Raw genomic sequence first — 22847 nt, 5'->3', positions numbered from 1 at the left:
CCACACTATGCACTTTAACTTTTGTGCCCCCCCCCCCCCCCCACCAAAAAAAAGGTTAAAGTGATGAATGGCCTTTATCTGCTATGTGGATAGTAAGAAGCAGCATGCAGACACACTTTTATTGCAGGTATATCCCTGCCTTGTAGGCTTTCTGCATAAACTAGCTGTGCATGCTAATCCGAGTCTCCTCACTTTACAACAAACATGTGTAAGCTGTAGGAAAGCTCTTGTGTTAGGTCGCATTTCAAAAAAATCCAATAGAATTTGGGGAGCTCTCCACTGAAATAGAAGATTAGTTCCAGTCTGGATAATCAGCTTTCCTTAAGACATTGGACATTGGGCTCCAGGTTTGTATTTAAATCCCTGCTGCGTCTCTCTCTCTCTCTTTCTATATATATCTATCTTCACTATTTGCAGCACACTGTCTGGTCGTCATGATATTCCTAGTTTTTTGTCAGAATGATTTCTGTACTTTATTTCTGTTGATACTGTAACGCTACCAGTGGCTAAATCCCCACTTCATATCCACTGGTTTGCTGTTGCCAAGTTGTTGGTTTGTGATCCAAACTATCCTGTTTCTTTTTTTTCTCTATGATTTTTTATTTGTTTCATTTTTGTTTCTTCTTCCGGTCACTGATTGGTGCTGACCGTGTCTTTGCCTCGGGTGCAGGTGGAGTAAGCACATCTTCTGGAGGCACATTGCTCCTGTGTCCGTGCTCATGTGAACGGCCACACTGTTCTATACTGTAAACTCATAACTGCTCCATGTATGACTGACACTGTGGAATCCTGCTGAAGGCTTCCCTGAGGGGGCCAACAACTCATCCTATAAGACCTCGTTATTGTGTTCTTGGTACAAAGACAAGCTGGAGTCTATACCAAATGCCTATTAATTTCCATTTGATTAGGTTATTAGAGGAACAGAAGAGTGAATTTTATTACAAAAAGTAAGATCTACAAACCAACAAATTTGGATTGAAAAAAAAAAAAACCTAAATCGGAAGTTAGGTCTATTTTAAAGTCATCATTTCATAATAGCAACATCAATTTTTTAAGCAAATGTTTTTGAAAACATATGTATTGTTCTACAATAACTAATAAAAACAAGGTTGCCATTAGTAGTGTTTAGATAACAAGAAACATTTGACAAATGACCGATGCAATGATACTGCAACAAATCCCAGCGATCAATTGATTGCTTTTGAGAATAACCCTTGCAAATAAAATAGGGATGCAGTTGATACAAACCAAAAGTACAGCATGTCTTAATGAGACCCCACACCCCAACAACCTTAATTCTTCATATTTTGTTTCCTATAAGGGTGAAAAAAGCTAGTCAGCAGTATTCCACACTTGAGATGTTGGTTTAAGTCTTGTCATAGATCTACTCTAAAATGAGTGAACTACTGGAACTTGGGGGACAAACTGAACAACAATTGAAATAACAAAGAAATAGAAAAAAAAGCTTCCACACCAGTTGCAGTATTTCATGTAGAACATTTTAAAGTGTTAAATTAATCATGTAACAGCATTTTTTTAAATCATTTTTTAAACTATGAAACTAACTCCATGGGGGAAAAAAAGGCCTCCCCAATGAAAAATGCTCAGCAAGTTATTTAAACATGGACCCAGACTGCAGAGAGCGGTCTGCTCTGGTCCTGCAGCGATGTCTAACTCACTTCTCTTCTCTCTGTGCCCCTCGCCGGATTCCTTCTGTTCTGCAGACGATGAACCAGCTGGACCAATGTAAGTGTTGTGCATAGACTTCAGGTTTGCTGAGGTTGTCAAATACATAGCAATACATTTAGTGAGGTGGGATGATTTTCTGTAGAAAACAAAGGGACAGATTCTCAAAGCCTTTTACTCCCAAGTCGTCATTGTATAAATCGCACAAATACATGCTGTTGAAAATGCAGTTAATACTTTGGTTTCATGTATAAGCCCATGTGCCTGTCTCAGTATAATCGTAGAGAAGTGAAAAAATGTGGGGCTAAGATTGCAACACCCTCTTATGGTTTGTTTGTTTTAAGAATAGAATGAGCAGCTGCATGATTCTGAGAATCCATCTCTTCCATCTGATTTATTCTGCTAAACTAAATGTTGCTACACTCTCTTTTATTACATCAGGAAAACCAATTCCACCAACAACCACAAGGATAAGAACCTGCGCCAGAGGAACACTAACTGAGCTCATCAGACCTGTGAGTACTGAGTCGGGGAAGAGGACCTTTAGTTTCTGTGAGAAATCCGGAGCAGACGATGGGTGCTGAACTAGATCCAGGAAAACCTTTCGTGTCACCTGAACAAAGCACTCACCTGTACTAACCAGCCCTGAACTAGATCCAGGAAAACCTTTCGTGTCACCTGAACAAAGCACTCACCTGTACTAACCAGCCCTGAACTAGATCCAGGAAAACCTTTCGTGTCACCTGAACAAAGCACTCGCCTGTACTAACCAGCCACACAACTTATGAAAGGCTGTTTGGTGAACAACACCTTGAATAAGGAGTCATCTTAACAGGCACTAATGCTCAGTCCCGTTGCTGACCCCCAGTTAATTACACTGTATAAGGGTCACAAATGCAAGATTCTATCAGCTTGGAAGATTAGCAGCATCCCATGGCAATTCAATTTGCTAGAAAGCAATGTCCCTTTTTGGAGAGAAATGGTGAAAATAAAGAAATTAGTTCAAAGTAGTTAATACAGAAGGTAACATGCAGGCTTTGAGTGAGGACTCCTGCCATTTTATGATAAACAGGTTAGGGCAGAACTATTATGTCTTGTAAATTGCTGTGTACTGTGTATGGATTGTAAGTCTTGCATTAAGATCACTGGAATATTATCTCAAAATGATGATGTGTCTGTTTTTCTCTCCCCTTGTAAAGGATTACGTTATCTGACCACCAGAGGGTATCTGAGGCTGCAGCTTCTGTGATTTTTACATTGAAGACACAACTTTCACTATATGAGTAAAACAAAGTGGAACAAAACGGCTGTCTGAAGCATGTCTTATTCAGTATTAAATGAAGTTGCAGGAACATATGATAACAAAATCCTTTCTAAAGATATACATAATTGTATGCTGTGTGTGCTGTTGATGTTTCTTTTTATTTGACAAAAATAACTTTGATTGGTATTTATCAAGTATAGTCTAATACTGCATGCAATATTAACAATTTCTTGTTCTAATATTCAAACTGACAACAGTTTTTATTTTTATTCGACTTTGCATCCAAAAGGAGTATATGTTTGTATCTGATTACTGATACTAATTTAACCAACTGAAATCTGCTAACGTAATTCATACAGGATACACACTTCATTCGTTTTAATAGCATCTACAGCAGCTCAATGCACTGTGCTAATTAGACTTGCATTATTACGAACAAAATAGTTTTAAATGTAATTATTATATGTAAGGGCTTGACCTAAGATTAAGTCTGTCTATATAAAAAAAACGAATTAGAATGTTTTCAATTACTGAAAAAGCAATTTAGCAGTGAATTTCTTTGTAAATATATATTATGCTTTTTTCATAGCAAATTTAAGATGAATGTGTTGTCTTGTATACAGAACTATTATTGTCTGGTTACTAATTTTATAATGCATTCCTTTAATTTATTTGACCTTGTTACATTTCATGTATAGCATGACTATATCCTATGCAATATTTACTGTTCTTCATATAACCGTCACCATTTCTTGCTCTAAATGAAAACTTTAATGTGATCACTCCTTTTACAAAGCTAATATTATCTAATGCACTGCTGTAGATGCATGAACTTTCTATAGTAACTCCTGTGTAAAAGTGTTGCAGTGCAATTGGACCTTAAAAGGGGAGGGAGGGGAATTCAGGCAGCTGTATGAAATGTGGATCCAATCATTAAAAAAATAAAGTCCTCTAAACAACATGGTTTACTCCTTGTTGATTTCTATATGAAACTGCTGAAACGGGTTACATAAACAGTAATACAGTGCTACCCCGTTATAACGCAGTTGTCGGGGTCCAGAATTGGAGACCGCGTTGTTTGTATTTCGCCTTATAATGAATATTGCCATTTTTGTTCCCGAAATGATTTACAGTGGCCAAATTAATATTGTAGTGTATGGTGGAAAATGAAGGAAGTGAGACACACACAATTTGCAGGTACACGAATCCACGGTTTATTGGGACGATTATTCCTGGCCCCTGCCAGCCTGGGCCACACCAAAAATAACGAACAGTCTTGCACATTCACACAGCAGCTTGTCTGACTCAGTTGTCAGTTGATGTGGGCTTTCATGTCCCCGCCTACCCAGATGTCAATCAATCCTAGCTGAGGCATGCTTACCGTTTTACTGCTTACACACACACGCATACACGCACGCATATACACACGGGGTCTGTATATTTTTTATAATACCTATAGTAAACTGTAAATACATAACACAGCATCCAAGGACGTTTCTACACACTTGTATTGTTTCGTACTTTATTTATTTCTTAGCACTTGTTTTGTAACAATAACTGATAGTTTTACTTTTAGAAAAAAAATTAATACAGTGCAAGCACAGGGGTTACTATATGTCCCAGTTTCAACTTGGGTTTAAATACAGTAATGTAAAACAACAATAAAACCCAAAGTTTATGAGTCAAATTGCATTATGGGTGAAATGGGAGCCACGACCTTACCGTGTTATAACCGATTCCGCACTATAACTGGGTAGCACTGTACCTTGTTTCCACAACCCTATTGCTACGCTGTGCTGGCCTAGCACTCTCTTCCCAACTTGCCATAAATCCTGTGGAAACTGCACCAGGGTTTGAACAGTAACAATGGCAGCTTAGCGTGGTGTCACAGCGGCAAGGGATCTGTGAGTTAAACAGTAGGCAGAGAAGGGTAGTTTCATGTTTCCATGTACAGTAGGACCCCCCTCCAAGCAGAAGTGAATTATAGTACCTAGTCCAAGCAAGAACCAGTTAACCCTGATCACAATCACAGCCTCTCGTTTCCACAAAGCAATCCCCAATTCAGGTGAGCTGCTGTACAATTAGATTGCTTTTTTCACTCAAGGGTGAATCTCTCTTGTGCTGTAGCGGTTAGTAACAGCGACAAAGGGTAAAGAGCTCAAGCCCATTCAATTTACTAAAAGCTTTTTGAATCATCGTTGGTTCCAAAGCAGAGGCTGCTTATTTAGCTAAAAATGATGTTAAATCCTAGGACCCTGCAAGCAGATTTTACAGGGGCCAATCTGTATGCTTTTTAAATCGTTAGGGAAATACAGTAAAGCCGCAGGCAAGGGGAACAAAATGAATATATTATATATATATTTTTTTATTATTATTACTGGTGTTTTAGATTTTTAATAAAAACGACTCAAGTTTCAACTCCACTGAAATGAGCCCTTAACAACAACTGCTCAACCTACTAATATAGACTTTGTTCTATCGCAGTGATGCCTTTCTGAAGGCCTGATGTGCTGATAGGAAAAAAGAAACACATTTTGTTAAATTGAATTATAGAATACAGGCTGTATATATTTGTAGATAAGTCAGCATGTGCATTTACAGTAGAACCCCTTTTCTCAACATTTTCCACCTGGATCAATGTTCTTTTCATGTTTCAGGAGTAGCTTAGAGGTTCTGCATTAGGAAATTGTTTTACTAGCAAATTCAGGTTTTCATTTCAAATGAGGTCCTGACCGATACTTGTAAATTAAAATGGAGTGTTCTAGTCTGATTTATAATACAGAAGATGGATCTAGGTTGTGAGGTCTGCCAGCTGTACTCTTTGGAAATGCACACTGAGAAACTGGCTGTAGCAAAAAAGGTGTCGAACTGTGGTACCCTCGGGCCAAATGTGACCCCATAATGATCCTGCTCATGACCCTACATATGAACCACCAATATTCCATCCAGGATTAAAATCTATTATTCAGTGGCTCAAGGGGACTGGTTTGAGCTCCACTGGACGTCACTACATGTAGCAGTGGAACAAACCTGCAGAAGGAGTCTGCTCCAGGCCCCTCACTCGTTTGCTATCTTGTGGAGCTCCTTCTCCACCTGCTCCACAAAGGCTGGAAAGCTCTGATCCAGGAGGCACAGCCGGAGGAACGGGCCCAGCTCCTCGCTCGGGAGAGTGAAGTGCCGATAGGCCAGCGGCAGGGAGAGCTTCGACTCTCCCAGCAAGGACTGCAAACACAAAAAGGAAACCATGTTTATCAGCTACTTATAAACTATTCATTTAAACTGAGCCTCAACTGAGGTTGGAAGGGAAGTAGTTTCATGGATCTTTTCATTAGTGTCTGAACATGCATTAATATGATTTAATAACTAGGAAATAATGGTGATTTAATGTTTAATTCACAGTAATTCAATAGGAAACCATACACTGTCTTGTATGCAATTACACTTCCTGCTGTGTTACCCCTCACCTCAACCCACACTGTCCCTATCCACACATCCAAGTCCTAACCACTTCCAGAGGCTTTCAGTCCCCATCCACTGATCTTTCAAGCACAATCAGTAGATTGAAAAAAACACAGTACTGTCTGGTAGGTCATGTGACCCGACTGCAGTTAAACCAGTGAAATTCAGATATAGTGAATTTGTACCAGGAAGTAGCAGCTACTGTTGCTTCCATTGCATATTCAAATCAAAGTACAAAATACAAGCAAAGAACCAAAAGATCCTCAACCAAGAAAAGGATGGGGGACAGTGATAATGCTGCTGATGCTAATGAGTAAGAACACTGATTTTAAAACCTTGGTTAGCACTCCTTTAAGGGATATGTACATATGTGTTTATGTGTAGCACCTGTGCAAGACATTTGATTGGTAATCTGCCCTCTGAATCTCTGACTTCTGATGTTGACCCAGCTCCCCCGGCTAAATCTGTCTGGAGAACCAGGTTACAAAAAAAAAAAAAAACAGGTTCAAACAAAATGAAGACAGTGCAATTCACACAAAAATATATAATATAGTAGGTCCAGTAACAATTAGGTGAGCCTAGAGCTAAAAAATGTCATTGCCTGAGAATATGCATCACATAACACTTGAAGTAAATGCAACAGCTGGTTTTGTTTGCTTTTCCATAAGACAGTAGTTTGAGGGAAAATGGGAACTGGTTTTAATTTCCCCATGAAACTTAAAACTAGTGTTAAAAGATTTGTATGCAATGGATTTTACATCATGTGTATCTAGATATCAGGAAGCTTAACTTTGCTTATGTTGTAAAACTTATCAATACAACCTTTGTATACAAGGTTCATTTATCGACACACCACTGACCACATGTCATGCAGAGAGGGAATTACTACTGGTGGTTAAAGTGTATATCTGGTGCAAAGGGTTTTTATGTTTATTGAATAGATGTAAAGGAAATGTCTTGTGTGTTGTGCTTGCAGTCTACAGATGCGATAGTTTGAGTGCTTTATATCTTCTGTGCGCTGGCTCTGTCTTGTGTATTTTAGGGCAATACAATAGGAGAAGGGCTGTGTCTTACCCCCTGCGTTGGTTGCCCCGTGTCCTGGCTCTTCACTGTTACATACTGCTGCAGAGTGAGCACGGCGCTCCCACAATGCTCCACTGCCTGCTCCCTGGAGCCCCCCCCGAACTGCATCCGGAACATGCGGCTCTCATTCTGCCAACAAGAGGAGGGGCACAATGTGGCGGCACACAGATAGAGCACTGCACATTCACAAAGCAGCAGCATCAAGCCAGGAAAACACACAGCTCTGGCAGGAGTCCAGTACAATGTATCCTGTGTAGATTTAATTCTGTGCATAGAACATACGGCTCAGTGCCAAAGTAAAACAACACTATGTTCAATAGTAGCTCCCGAGCACAGTATCAGGTGTTGTGATTTATAGTAGACACGGTTTGAGCAGACAGAACTGCTCTGCTTCATGGTCCTCTTGTCCAAACTGCATTAGATGACCTCTCTTATACAACAAGAGACACACTACATCCAAAGTATAAACTTCAAATAAAACATCTGAGATGCACATTGAACATGTATAGATTTGTTGTGTTTTGGTTTTAGAACAGTTAGCAAGTCACATTTTTTTGTTTAATATTCATGAAACTAGGCACATGTGGCTTCTTTTGAGGCAGTCAAGAAAGGTGTCATGAATACTAGACTTTGTTTAATGGAAACAGACTTTAAATAACAGTCTTAAATAACTCAGGAGTTCATGTTTTATGAATAGAGGCCAGTTTCTATTTGTTTTTTTGCTCCCCTATCAGTTGCCTTGGCATTATCAGTCAGCAATCGATAACAGGACTTGCTGCAGTGTCCTAAATAACATCAGGCTGCTATGTAACAGTCTGGATTGCAATGGCTCTTAGCTGCTCTGTAACAGTCTGGATTGCAATGGCTCTTAGCTGCTCTGTAACAGTGTGGCAAAGTGGTTTGCAGTGCGCAGGTGTAGAGGTGATGTGATTACGAAACAGAAGACAGACAACAAAGTTCACGATCCAAACAGAAATATTTTATTTTTATAATCCCCGTCTGGCGACCACAAAGAAGAATCCCATGCAATGCACAGCAATGAGTTTTGCACTGTTTCAAAACAACGGGTTACAGTCCCAAAAGACACAGACACACACACGACCACAAGTCCAGAGTGAGTGCTAAAGTGCAAGTGGTGAAATACAATTTATTCATGTGAAGTGTTGTCCGGCTTTAGTATTGGCCTTAAGCGACAACTCCAGATCGTGTTAGCCATCTAACAAGAACAAACAAGCATAATTAGACCCGACAAACAAACAAAACACTCACGGCAAGTTTACAGTTCTCCTTTAGCGGTTCGCTCTTAACCATAACAAAGGAACAGTTGACCTAGCCACGTCCCCTTTTGTAACGTCAGTCTCGTCCCCTTGGTTAGCGAGTGCAACCGTCTCCTCCAAGCCACGATTGCCACATTACTTCCCTTCTGGGGCGATGACTTGGTGTACCATAGCTCCGCCCCCTTTCTAGATGACCGACTTCCACCTTTCCCTTGGAATGAATTGTCAGACCATCCAGTCCGGGGCACTCGGTCCCCTTTACACAGCGCCCTCACAGGTTGGGAGGGAGATTTATAACCAAGATTCATTATTTTTCTGTTACAAACAGATGGTGTTCTGGATAAAAAAACGTTGTAGCCTACAGCTTCATTTTCTTTAAATAACCCTGCATCCTATGGTGTTCCAAATACAATTGTCTGAGAACTGAAATGTTTGTGGGTTATCAAGTTTTTCTATCACATCATACAATATTCCCGATTTTTAAAAAATATAATAGTAAGCAAACTGAGTTGTGGGGTATCAAGTCATGCCTTCTATTGCTAATTATAAAGGTTTGGGCAGTGATTAATGAACTACAATAATCTCCAGTTGTACTGTATATTACAAGTATACACAGCCTTTTTGGTCATACCCTTGATCTCGTTGACACTGAAATTGTGAGAATTCTTTATTTGGTAATAAACAAGCTGTCAGTACTTTTAGATTGAGATTTGGGGTGTTAGGTTGTGTTCACACTTATCTGGAAGAAAATGTACGGAGTTTGCTTGGGTGTGAAATGGAGTTTGTTTTTTTGGTTAATTTCCGTGCATCTTGCCAGTGGTTGGGGGATCGTTCAATTTTTGTCAGTGTGTTTAAATTATTTACACTGTTTTACCGCTATTGAAGCGAGTGATGCCGAGCACTGGAGGGGAAGGTACAGGAACTGGATGAGAGCATTCTCTCTGTCAATCTGCCTGGATTCTGACCACATTTCTAAAAGTCGTACCTTATCTGCTAATAGGGCGAAACTGCTAAAATGCTACATTTTATTATTATTATTATTATTTATTTATTTATTTCTTAGCAGACGCCCTTATCCAGGGCGACTTACAATTGTTACAAGATATCACATTATTTTTACATACAATTACCCATTTATACAGTCGGGTTTCTACTGGAGCAATCTAGGTAAAGTACCTTGCTTAAGGGTACAGCAGCAGTATCCCCCACCGGGGATTGAACCCACGACCCTCCGGTCAAGAGTCCAAAGCCCTAACCACTACTCCACACTGCTGCCCATTTTACAAGGCATTATGGCACAATGCAAGGAAGATGACTTGTTTGTTACAATCCACACACTTTACCTCATTTGTTTTTGTCTGTTTTAAATTTCAGTTTCGCCCTTTTTGCATTTGTGGTCAGTTTTATTTGGTCTTCTTTGTGCTGCCAAAAGGGGAAACTGCAATGCTATTATTAAAACAAAATACAAACTTTTGCTTGAGTTTCCTAGTCTGTAAAGGATTGTTTCATGCATCTGAAAACAACCTTGCAGCAGCATTCCTCTGCTTACGATGTATTTGTAAACAAAATACAATAATTTAGCACAATATCTTTTTGAAAACACTGCAATACAATTAAACAATCGTTTGTTAAAGTGTGTAAGAAGTAAGAGAATGCTCCTGAGAGGCTGCCATGCTGCTCTAAGGGTTATGTAAACAGGAACCCTTTTTTTGCTTTATAAGTATTACTGTTTCAAACACATGTTAATACAAGAAAGTTGAAAGTGCCCATTAGCCTCTTCATACCTCCCTGATTATCAGATTCATTAGCCTCTTCACATCTCCGATTATCAGAGATTCATTAGCCTCTTCGCATCTCCCTGATTATCAGAGATTCATTAGCCTCTTCGCGTCTCCCTGATTATCAGATTCATTAGCCTCTTCATATCTTCGATTATCAGAGATTCATTAGCCTCTTCATATCTTCGATTATCAGAGATTCATTAGCCTCTTCGCATCTCCCTGATTATCAGAGATTCATTAGCCTCTTCATGTCTCCCTGATTATCAGATTCATTAGCCTCTTCGCGTCTCCCTGATTATCAGAGATTCGTTAGCCTCTTCATGTCTCCCTGATTATCAGATTCATTAGCCTCTTCGCGTCTCCATGATTATCATTATTATTATTATAATTATTATTATTATTATTTATTTCTTAGCAGACGCCCTTATCCAGGGCGACTTACAATTGTTACAAGATATCACATTATTTATACATACAATTACATTATTTTTTTACACATTATTTTTACATACAATTACCCATTTGGGCTTTTACTGGAGCAATCTAGGTAAAGTACCTTGCTCAAGGGTACAGCAGCAGTATCCCCCACCTGGGATTGAACCCACGACCCTCCGGTCAAGAGTCCAGAGCCCAGAGATTCATTAGTCTCTTCGCGTCTCCCTGATTATCAGAGATTCATTAGCCTCTTCGCGTCTCCCTGATTATCAGATTCATTAGCCTCTTCGCGTCTCCCTGATTATCAGATTCATTAGCCTCTTCGTGTCTCCCTGATTATCAGATTCATTAGCCTCTTCATATCTTCGATTATCAGATTCATTAGCCTCTTCGCGTCTCCCTGATTATCAGATTCATTAGTCTCTTCGCGTCTCCCTGATTATCAGATTCATTAGCCTCTTCGCGTCTCCCTGATTATCAGAGATTCATTAGCCTCTTCGCGTCTCCCTGATTATCAGTTTAATTAGTCTCTTCGCGTCTCCTTAAGAGTCATTAGTCTCTTCGTGTATCCCTGATTATCAGAGATTCAGGTTTGCCCTTTTAGCATGTTATGTACTTCCCTTTGCACATTCATTTATTCACTTAATCTGAAAATAGGCAAAAATGAAGCTTTGCTGTATTGGCAGGTAAGGGACGAAGTGTCCCCGCTTCTTTTACTGTCAACAGATGCCAACTGCTACGACTTGGCCGTAGCAGCTACTATTTTGGATGTTTTGCTACGGAGCTACGTGGAAGGGGTATAATACTACGATTTTTTATTAAATACACAAATGATGGATACTCCCTGAATGTTTATGAAATATTATTTCAATACCATTTGTGTGTTTTCCTGTTTAATTTTTTTTAATTAATTAATGATTCTTAAATAATTCTGCATTTCACTTACAGTTTATTGTGGCATTTTAAGTGACATACTAAAAGCTCTGAGCCGGAAGGCTTAGTAACCAGTTTAGGGGTCTTTCAGAAACAGCTGTGCAAATGTTGCCTTGCTATCATTATCAATCGCACGTTTACTTGGTTGCTTATCAGTAAGGCTGGGATTAAGTAATAGTGGTCACAGATTCCTTGATTTTAGTTGATAACACTTAACTTTACCAACACAATTTGAAATTCCACCTTAACCAAAAAAAAAAAAAAGCCTTTTTTTGCGTTTTAGCTAAGATGTTGAACTAGTTCTGTTGCCTTACTTTTCAATGTAGCCGTTCATACGTTCAATTTTTTCAGGGCTGTCAATTGATGTAAACATACATGCAGGTGCAGCCCTAATGCCCGATTTTGTCAACCTACAGCTGCATTTTTCAGGTCTTTGACCCAAATCAAGCAAAGTACCTCAACGTAGCTGAGAAAGCCATTCTACTGTTTGAAGACAACTGCGTAGCACAGCATGAATACCGTGCTTACTATGAAACTGTCAGTGAAATGAAATGCGACGTTTACCAGTTCTGGAAAAACATGGGAACGAGATTCTCAGCTCTTGCTGTAATCATTTTCTGCATGCAAAAATATAGCTGGGGATGACCAGCGCTCCAGAAAGGCATCAAACACGAACAGCATGCTGTATCAGAATAATATGTAACCAAACAAACACGTAAAATAACTGCAAACTACCACAGCAGAAGCAACAGATGCACAGAGTCTTTTTGAACTTCAAACGTTATTTTTAAAGTCATGGAAAACCTACAGTTTTGGTTTGCTGGCTTGTAGAAACCCCACCAAATGTTATGTAAAACAAACATTTTTGGTTTATGTATATGCTATGGAGTTTGCAGGATTAAAACTTGAACATGATGCTGTGAAAACCATAATAAATAAATAAATAAATAAATAAATAAATAAATAAATAAATACATAAACATTTAGATTCATATTACTTTTTTCCGACTTCTATCTATCTATCTATCTATCTATCTATCTATCTATCTATCTATCTATCTATCTATCTATCTATCTATCTATATATATATATATATATATATATATATATATATATATATATATATATATATATCCTTTCGATTACATCAAGATTTAATGTGATTCTTATTTGGGGCAAATGTTAATCTGGAAACCAGGTAAAGGAATAAATAAAATGCTTTACTAGAAAAAGAAAAGTGGAAAATAGAAATGATTGTGACTGGCAGCAAGGAAAGAACCTGGAGATCCCTCTCATTCCCTCGCCAGGCCGGCAGAGCTATTATTCAGCAGTAATTACACCTTGCTTCCTGAGGTCCCTGCGGGAGCGTCACTGCTCCAGCCCTTTCCTATTCACACTCTTACCTTAATCTTCAAACTGAAGAGCAGAAGGTCTGCCTTTCGCACCACCTTCAGAAAGCTGGGAGCATCAATCAGTGAAAACCCTTCCTGAAAGAAATACAGTTCTGCTGTTTTATAAGCTATGTATAAGAAACCAAGCAGGCACAGATCTGTCAACATTCCAGTCCATCTGTGCACAGATACCAGCCCATGCATTGAACAATCCAGCATAAACTGAAGGCTAACAAAAGAAGAAAAAAAATACCATGTACTGTAAGTTTTTGTTTTTGTTATTTCTAACACATGATTGTGTTGTGTGTCTCATATTGGAATGGCTGAGGAATGGGAGAGCAAAGTACCGACTAGGTCTGGAATGTAAATACTGTTCCCTAATCAGTTTTCTAAACAGATCAAAGCATGCCATTTCATAAAGAAGGCAGCAGAGGGCTCCACTGCCCCAGAAACTGATCTGCATAAAATAAGAAATGCTGCCATTATAAACTGGCTGTATTACAAATTTGAAATAAAAGACCACAGTGATGTTGTTTTTGTGTGTTGAGATATCCATGTTTTATGTATGACAATGGTTACTAAAAGAGGAAAAAACTTGCTTTAATAAAACAGAATGCAAAAGCAATAAAACCTGACAGGGTGTTATATCCACGCTTCGGAGGTGTTGATCAGCTTGAGGCCAAGCCTAGGCCTGGGGATTTTGAAGCATATTTGAACACCCGGCAGTGTGTTACTGCACCCTGCCCCACCACTCCCAATGTTAATTGGGTGTCAAGTGAATCAGGCAGAGTGGCTCCAAGCCGCGTTGGTATGGTGACATATCTGCACAGGTTGGAACACTTGTTAGCCACTGAGATTGCAGAGCTTATTTTACCATGATTTACCAAATTGCCAAATTCGTCTGTTTTTTTAAAATGACCATTACTTTTATAAATGAGCAATGTTTAATATATATTTTTGTCGATTTGTATGAACATTAATAAATGTTTGCTTATTGATTTGATCCTATGATCTTTCTATGGCCCATTCACCGGCCCTCACTAAACAGGCATGTCAGTCAAACAGCGAAGTGTCACTAGTTGAGTGATTCTGCATCCGGAGCAAAAATGAATAGACAGCAAAGAATGTCCAATACAGGATGAGAACTGAACCAAGCAACAAACCAACACACCCAATACCCTAAAATGAAAGTAAAGAATAATGCAGTGAGTTTGTGGGTAAAGTGAGCTACATTCTAATCAGGCTTGCAGCTTATGCTTTCGAGAGACGGTAGTAGCTGTCTCTTACCACTAGTCAATAACAATCCTCACCGGCATTTGCATTCAACTAAATTATCTTAGTTATCAGGTGTTGTATAAAAAATATTTACATACCGTTATTGCAGATTTATAATACCGGTAGCAAAATAGCAAGAAAATATATATAAAAAAAACATATTTAAATCCTAAATTAAAGTACATGTGTACATACATGTATTTCTTACAGGTTAACATTTAATCTGTGCCCGCAAGTACACTTGGTACACAAGTACACATATTTTATTTTCAGTGCCCAAAGCTAGTAGCCACGACTAAAATACATTGAATGGTTTACCTGAACTGTGTCTTCAGTTATAAACAAAAAAGGCAGAAAAATATTGACAATAAATTCACGAGAGGCAATTGAACTTGACACAGAGCGTGAAGGAGAATTAGCATCCAAGACTATTCGCTGGGGTCCAGGAGTTAAAACAAAAAAGGTTAATCGTAAATATAAGGCTGAGTGGAAAAGGGATTCAGCTTCATCCAGTGGAACGCTATACAGAAGAATGTCCAACAGCCATTTATATAAATATACTGTTCAACTGGATGGAGCTGAAAATTATATATATATATATATATATATATATATATATATATATATATATATATATACACAGTGTCTTGCATAAGTATTCACCCCCTTGGACTTTTCCACATTTTGTAGTGCTACAACCTGGAATTAATATGGATTTAATTAGGATTTTTTGTCACTGAGATTTTTTGTCACAAAAATCTACATATTTTTCAAAATTATTTACAAATAAAAAACTGAAAAGTCTTGATTGCATAAGTATTCACCCCCTTTGCTGTGACAAAGCTAAATAAGCTCTGGTGCAACCAATTGCCTTCAGAAGTCACATAATTAGTTGAAGTCCACCTGTGTGCAATTAAAGTGTCACATGATCTCAGATTAAATACACCTGTTTCTGGAAGACCCCAGAGTTTGTTAGAGCGCATATCTAAACAAACAGCATCATGAAGACCAAGGAGCTATCAAAACAAGTCTGGGATAAAGTTCTGGAGAAGCACCAATCAGGGTTGGGTTATGAAAAAAATATCCCAAACTTTGAACATCCCCGGAGCACCGTTAAATCCATTATTAAAAAATTGAAAGAATATGGCACAACAAATCCCATATCAAATCCCGTTTGGATTTTGCCAAAAGGCATGTGGGAGACACAGCAAACATGTGGAAAAAGGTTCTCTGGTCAACACTGCTCATCACCCTGAGAACACCATCCCCACGGTGAAGCATGGTGGTGGCAGCAACATGTTATGGGGATGCTTTTCATCAGCAGGGACTGGGAAACTGGTCAGGATTGAGGGCAATATGGATGGAGCCAAATACAGGGAAATTCTAGAGGAAAACCTGTTTCAGTCTGCAAGAGACCTGGGACTGGGGCGGAGGTTCACCTTCCAGCAGGACAATGACCCTAAACACACAGCCAAAGCTACACTGAAGTGGTTTAAAAACAAGAACCTGAATGTCTTAGAATGGTCCAGTCAAAGCCCAGACCTCAATCCGACTGAGAATCTGTGGCAAGACTTGAAAATTGCTGTTCACCAACAGTCCCCATCAGACTTGACAGAGCTTGAGCAATTTTGCCAAGAAGGATCCAGATGTGCAAAGCTGGTAGAGACTTACCCAAAAAGACTCACAGCTGTAATTGCTGTAAGGTGCTTCTACCAAGTATTGACTCAGGTGGGTAATACTTATGCAACCAACAAATGTCTTTTTTTTTTTGTTTAATTAACTTTTGTGTTAAAATAAAAATTATTTTGCACCTACAAAGTGTTAAGTATGTTGTGTAAATCACATGGTAAAAATCCCAATTAAATCAATTTTAATTCCAGGTTGTAACACTACAAAATGTGGAAAAGTCCAAGGCACTGTATATACAGCTCTGGAAAAAATTAAGAGACCACTGCAAAATTATCAGTTTCTCTGGTTTTATTATTTATAGGTATAGCCAACTACAAGGTTGTCCTGGAAGAAAACTTGCTTCCTTCTGCTCTGACAATGTTCCCCAACTCTGAGGATTGGTTTTTCCAGCAGGACAATGCTCCTTGCCACACAGCCAGGTCAATCAAGGTGTGGATGGAGGACCACCAGATCAAGACCCTGTCATGGCCAGCCCAATCTCCAGACCTGAACCCCATTGAAAACCTCTGGAATGTGATCAAGAGGAAGATGGATGGTCACAAGCCATCAAACAAAGCCGAGCTGCTTGAATTTTTGCGCCAGGAGTGGCATAAAGTCACCCAACATCAATGTGAAAGACTGGTGGAGAGCATGCCAAGACGCATGAAAGCTGTGCTTGAAAATCAGGCTTATTCCACCAAATACTGATTTCTGAACTCTTCCTAAGTTAAAACATTAGTATTGTGTTGTTTAAAAATGAATATGAACTTATTTTCTTTGCATTATTCGAGGTCTGACAACACTGCATCTTTTTTGTTATTTTGACCAGTTGTCACTTTCTTTAAATAAATGCTCTAAATGACAATATTTTTATTTGGAATTTGGGAGAAATGTTGTCAGTAGCTTATAGAATAAAACAAAAATGTTCATTTTATCCAAACACATACCTATAAATAGTAAAACCAGAGAAACTGATAATTTTGCAGTGGTCTCTTAATTTTTTCCAGAGCTGTATATATATATAAACAAAAGTGTTCCAGTGTTGCAATAAAATATTTGCTGCGTGCTTGTTGCACATATAATGCCTTCCTGATCATGTCTGATGGGGGAGTGGGAATCATTGTAAGACTGTGGCTCTTGCAATCTTAACTTGGCTACTACTTTTAGAATTTGGCTATTTAAAAAATAAAAAAAAATGGCTATCGTTTTCTTTGGTGCTAAAATGCGCCCTGGATTGCTCGCTCTATTCTTGCTGTTTTATAAAGTCTAACAATCCACAGGTGAACTCCATTACCTTTTGTTTTTTCACAAGCACATCTCACTAATGGTTTTGAATAATCCAACCTGCCCTTTACTGTGGTAATGCAAGCAGGTCACACATGTCTGGCAGTGGCACCTGTGCAACACTCCAAGTACATTGAGATGGTTTTCACCTCTAGACTTCTAACCTGGATATCCTGTATTTTAAATAAAATGGAGCACTTTCATTATTTGCATGATAGTCAAAATAGAAACTACCTTGACTGATCTGTCTGCAGCTTACTATGCTTATACTATATATTTGCTTTACCATGCTTTCACAGTGCTTTAGCGTTTGGACAATTATCTTTAGTCTAGATATTAAAGCTAACTTTTTGAATCACAATTAATTCTACTGAAAATGATGTTGTTTCTTTCTTTTCTCTTTCAGTAAAACACCCTCCTTGTCTCACGTTGTTCCGTAAAGAGATTCTAGCGGGTGTAAATAAGTTCTATTATTTAGAACCACTTTAGAATTGACAGTAATGGAAGCACAATCCTGACCTCCAGACAGACTGCTTTCCAATAATTCATTCCGGTGTCTTGAAGGGGCTCAAAACGTATGGTGCTGGAGTGCAGAAGGACGAGACACAAATTACAGAACAGAGCCACTGTGCTGGCTCTCAGACACACAACTGATAATACTGTAGGCTTTACTGACCCATAAGAATAAAGGGTAGTAGCCCAAGTACAATAAAGTGGATCATGTGACTGTGTTTCTGCTGGAAGTATGAAATCTCTTGGAAGGCAGCACACTGCTGAGGAGCTCTTACCAGCAGCCCTTGTCCTTGCGATATAAGGAAATGCCCTGACTGGATTATGGTTAAGGTCAGTTGTCCTTCAGCCCCAGATTCAAAAACCTAAAATAAAGAAATGTACAGATTTGCATTACATCTATAAACAGATCTTACTTATTGGCTGATGACCAATTAATTATTAGTTATAAAATAGCTTTTAGTGACAAAGTATCAAATTCTGTGACCTGAAGTATAGGGTTGCCTTCTTTTCTAACATAGGTTTTAACTACTGACACAAAAAGAGGGGTTTTCTTCTTAAATGATACCCACTATCAATCTTGACTGAGAGAATCACAGAACACAGCTGTGTAATCAGTATGAAGTCAATATCTAAAAACATTAGAAATCAGAAGGTTACATGACCTCAATATGACAGTCATCTTAGATCACAGGTCAAAGTTAAGGGTACAGTTTTTTGTTAGAAATGTAATTTGGGGGCTGCAATTTCAACAGGAACAAAGTTAATTCCCCACGTTGAATCTAGAAAGGCATACTGTTTAGATTTTAAGAGTTAACACTCCAGCTGTCTCTTTGACATGGGCCTCTCCTTACCTGTCACTTGATGGAGAAACAGACCCTCCAGCACAGTGTGTGTAAATGTATCCTTAATGTATTAGAGTACTCATTAAAGCATTATTTTGGCAATGGAAAAAAAAAAAAAAAAAAAACTAACGCCCACCTCAAGCCTAATTAAAAGGGAACATATGTTTGACTAGGTCTGTTTCACTTGACAGCCCTGCTTTGGCTGAAACCTGAGCAGTTAATCCATGCAAACATTTTGAAATATTATCCTGCCTGAGCTCAAATAAAACATGTGTTGTGTCACTGTGGATGTCTTATGAAAATGTATCCTTTGTTTTACTACACTTAGCAACTTCTACATTGAGGGCTGGGTCAAAAAATAAAAAATAAACTCTTACCCAAAGTACACCACAAGTCCCTCGGATGCCGAATGTACTTTAATATGTAAAAATTAACTTAGAATTTGAAAAAATATGCAAGTTAAATAAAATGACACCTATTAGGTTGAGAGCATCAGGCGGTTCCTTGTGAATGTCAGTGCTGTGGCATGTGCAGTCTTGAATCAGCAACACCTGCAAACACAGCGTCTGCTTGTCAAAGTGCTTCATTGTCTCTCCCATGGTGACTGAAACTGACTTGCAACAAGAAGATGCAGCTTTCACATTACACACATTTGCATAATGTACACATTCTCCAACCCCCAGGCTGTACTGAACCCAAGACTGACTGAAGAGAACTACAGTCAGCACTCACATATCCGACCCTACAAAATGTTGACTTCAGTGACGGTTAAACGCGTGGGACGCATATCTGATTACTGCATTTTGACCTGTTCCAACCCCGTGTATTTTTTTTGTGTTCTCTGCAAAACAGACAATATCAAAAATACATAACTGAAAGGACTGTGTTTTAAAATAAGTAGGCTTCCATTTAGATGCACTGTATTGGTTTTGTTGGTATAGTACTATATTTTTAACAGAAGTAGTATTTTAATTCAGAACAATATGATTCTGAAAATATCACTTGCCAAAACTAGAGATGTCACATTAACTGTAATACAGTATAGTTTTAAATCTGGTACATATTGTAGAGGTATGTAAAATTTCCCATTAACGACCTAACAGCAACATGAAATCAAAATGTTATCCATGTACAGAACTGCGTAAAACATAAAAGGCAATGCAAATTAGCATAACCAAGAGATTACAAAAAAAAATAATAATAATTTAGTTTCCTGAATTAAAACAGTATCCAAAGTCAGTATTCAAAATTGCAGAATATAGTGCTCAATAAGGCCCTAACATCACAGTATCTAAAACGGTGTCTCGTTTGCTTTGTTTTGGCTGCCTTTTCGTCAGGTGAAACTGGAGGACGCGCTGTGTATCTGCACAATATAATACAGACTGATTTGACATTAGAGAGAATTAAAAAAAAAAAACGTGGGGTTTGACGGATATTCAGATAATCTTGTAACATTGAAGAGATGGGCTTTGTATCAGAAAACTGGTGATGGGAGTCGGAAATCGCCTGTGACGGGTAAGTGCATTCATTTGTTACACATATATAATGGGGATGGGATTTTTTTCTTAATAGAAGGGCTGTAAAACGCGACTGACGTGTATCTGGGTAACGGATATCTGAGTGCTGACTGTATTAGATTCGTTGGCACCTTTGAAATATTTATTTAAGTTTAGAAAATCCACCATGATGATTATTTTTTCTTCTTCAACAGGCCATTTAAAGAACATTTCTTTGAAGTAGGAGGTTTGGTGGTCTAATGGTTAAAGAATAGGGCTTGATACCAGGAGGTCCTCAGTTCTAATCCCTGCTCAGCCACTGACTCACTGTGCGTGGCCCTGAGTCCTTCCCAAGAGACATAAAACCCAGGTCCTATTGTAAACTGTTAATGCATAGTTCACCCCCTAGTCTCTGTAAATCGCTCTGGATTAAAATAATAATAATAATAATAATATGCTTAATGACTAATTAATTTATTAAGTAATAAAATGACATTTTGAATCAATAAAAGAAAACAGCAACATTGGTGAACCTAAAATTATATAATTTGCAACTTCAAATTAAGAGTGCACATACAATCCTATGTTGATAATGACAAACGTCAGTTTTTTACATCACCCAAACTGTTTAATACACTACATTCATATGCTTATTCAGACTCCAGTCCTTGCTCTTAATTGCATTAATACTTGTACTGTGGTTCTTGAAATGTATTTTTACTTTTCGACTGTAAGTCTGCTAAGAAATAAATAATAATAATAATAATAATAATAATAATAATAATAATAATAATAATAATAATAATAATAATAATAGTCTTGTGCTGCGCACTGAGACCAGGAATCAGCCAAGACAGACCTTAAATCGAATCTTTGTATTTCGCGGGTTCGTACGTCAATTTTGGGGTCTGACCGCGAAATTCTGGTCACTGGGGCGGTCTGCAAAGATTAGTCACGTTGACAGTAATTTAAAAAAAAAAAGCTTTATTAGCTTTTCCCTTCACATGTTGCTTTATTCGTGCACTATCTGTGTTATATTAATATTTTAGTCAGAAATAAACAAATACTTAAATGAGACGTAAGAAACACAAATAAACACAATATATGGTGATGTATGTAAGTTAACTCCGTTGAAATGATTTATCTGCGCGTATCTTAGGCCTAGCGTACTACCTTCCACGAAGACTTGTGCTCGGCTCCGGTGTCTCTCTCAACCCGCGTTTCTGAGGGTAGGAACCGCGCATAGCGCTTCAGGTGCCACAGCAAGCTTGCAAGGGCGGGGGCTGTGGATGACCTGGTCCCAAACACAGTCCCGCTTCCTCCGGGAGCTTCCGCCATTGCACCCAGCGTGGAGGAAAAAACCTGAAACGGTCTTCGTTCCCGAGGTGTTGGGCTCGTTGTAGTCACGCAGGTTGTTGCAAATGTGTGCAGATCTGTGACAAATCTGTTCTTGACGCGTCACACAGGTACCCGCGCCGTCGAGCAGAAAAGTGTCACGAGTGCGAGAACGCAGACGCGGATGCAACTGCCACCTCGGTAGCGGAGTGTAATTAGGCGAACAATCGGGCGACTATACTGACTGAAATAATGAAAGAAAGATTTGTTGTATTTAATAATAATGTTCTATCCTGATAATTATCCTACTGTTCTTCAAAAATTGCAATTTACAGGAATGTGAATATTTAAGATTCGTGTTTTTAAATAGATTTACTGAGAATTTTTAGTAATAGTTTAATTGGGAAATAAATAAAACCACTGCTGTCATGACAGTTTATTTATTTTTAAGTAGATTAAATATTCTGACAAGTGGTGCAATATATTGTCCATATTTAAACATGTTTTATTTTTGCATAACATAAATACAACTGTAGAAATTACCTTACGAGAGGAATATGGGACAAACTAATTATGAGTGTGGGAAGGAGGGTACACTGGGTGTATAACGGCCCTGCTTAAAAACCTTCGCTGCAGCTGAGAGCCCGAAAACCGTCTGCTGTCACGTGTACCTCAGATTTACGCACTCACTGAGAAAGGCGACCAAGAGAGGCGGGACAGCCAAAACACGCCCAGAGGGGGCGGTGCGTGCATGAGATTCAGCCAATCAGAAGTTAATGTAGGTTGGGTCTGTTTGATTGTAAATTGTTTAGTCTCTATTGCACGAGTGCGTGTTTCCTGTATTTTCCACTGTACCTCGCTATGCGGTTTGGCGGGACTCATGGTTTCACAGAAGTTCCATCGCTGTGGGGTGGTTGAAGTGTTATGGGCTCTGTATTGCCCACAATAACACTTCAAATCCACCTGTTAGATCTGTTGGCATACGTTTCCATTCCCCAGCACTGAGCATTAACAAAATACAACAGCTCCTATTGCTGTTTAATATACCATTATCCCCAGTAATACAAACACAGCTAGGAGTGCTATGCCAACCAGAACAGGGAGCACAGAGGAGGCAGGTACAT

General features: G+C 38.7%; 2 protein-coding genes across 3 annotated transcripts in view; one reads left to right on the top strand and one right to left on the bottom strand.

The window, feature by feature from the left end:
• LOC117429476 (neuroplastin-like) overlaps positions 1-3909 on the top strand; it is a 73600-nt gene extending 69691 nt beyond the window's left edge. For both annotated transcript variants that reach the window (XM_034048987.3, XM_034048989.3), the window contains 3 exons: positions 1725-1746; positions 2128-2201; positions 2886-3909. In XM_034048987.3, the coding sequence (XP_033904878.2) occupies positions 1725-1746; positions 2128-2188 (83 nt within the window). In that variant the 3' untranslated portion in view covers positions 2189-2201; positions 2886-3909. The remainder of the gene's footprint in view (positions 1-1724; positions 1747-2127; positions 2202-2885) is intronic.
• On the bottom strand, positions 1657-21779 carry LOC117429765 (meiotic recombination protein REC114). Its single transcript, XM_034902177.2, has 7 exons — positions 21562-21779; positions 18326-18412; positions 13323-13406; positions 7484-7621; positions 6797-6877; positions 5981-6172; positions 1657-1825 (listed from the first exon to the last, which is right to left on the bottom strand). The coding sequence occupies exons 1-6, from the start codon at positions 21724-21726 to the stop codon at positions 6008-6010; spliced, it is 720 nt and encodes a 239-aa protein (XP_034758068.2). The 5' UTR covers positions 21727-21779; the 3' UTR covers positions 1657-1825; positions 5981-6007.
• Between the last annotated feature and the right edge of the window lie 1068 nt (positions 21780-22847).

Source organism: Acipenser ruthenus, chromosome 21 (genome assembly GCF_902713425.1).
Source record: "Acipenser ruthenus chromosome 21, fAciRut3.2 maternal haplotype, whole genome shotgun sequence".
Classification (NCBI taxonomy): Eukaryota; Metazoa; Chordata; class Actinopteri; order Acipenseriformes; family Acipenseridae; genus Acipenser; species Acipenser ruthenus.
The sequence above is the reverse complement of the archived record's forward strand: the minus strand, read 5'-3'. Positions and strand labels throughout refer to the sequence as shown.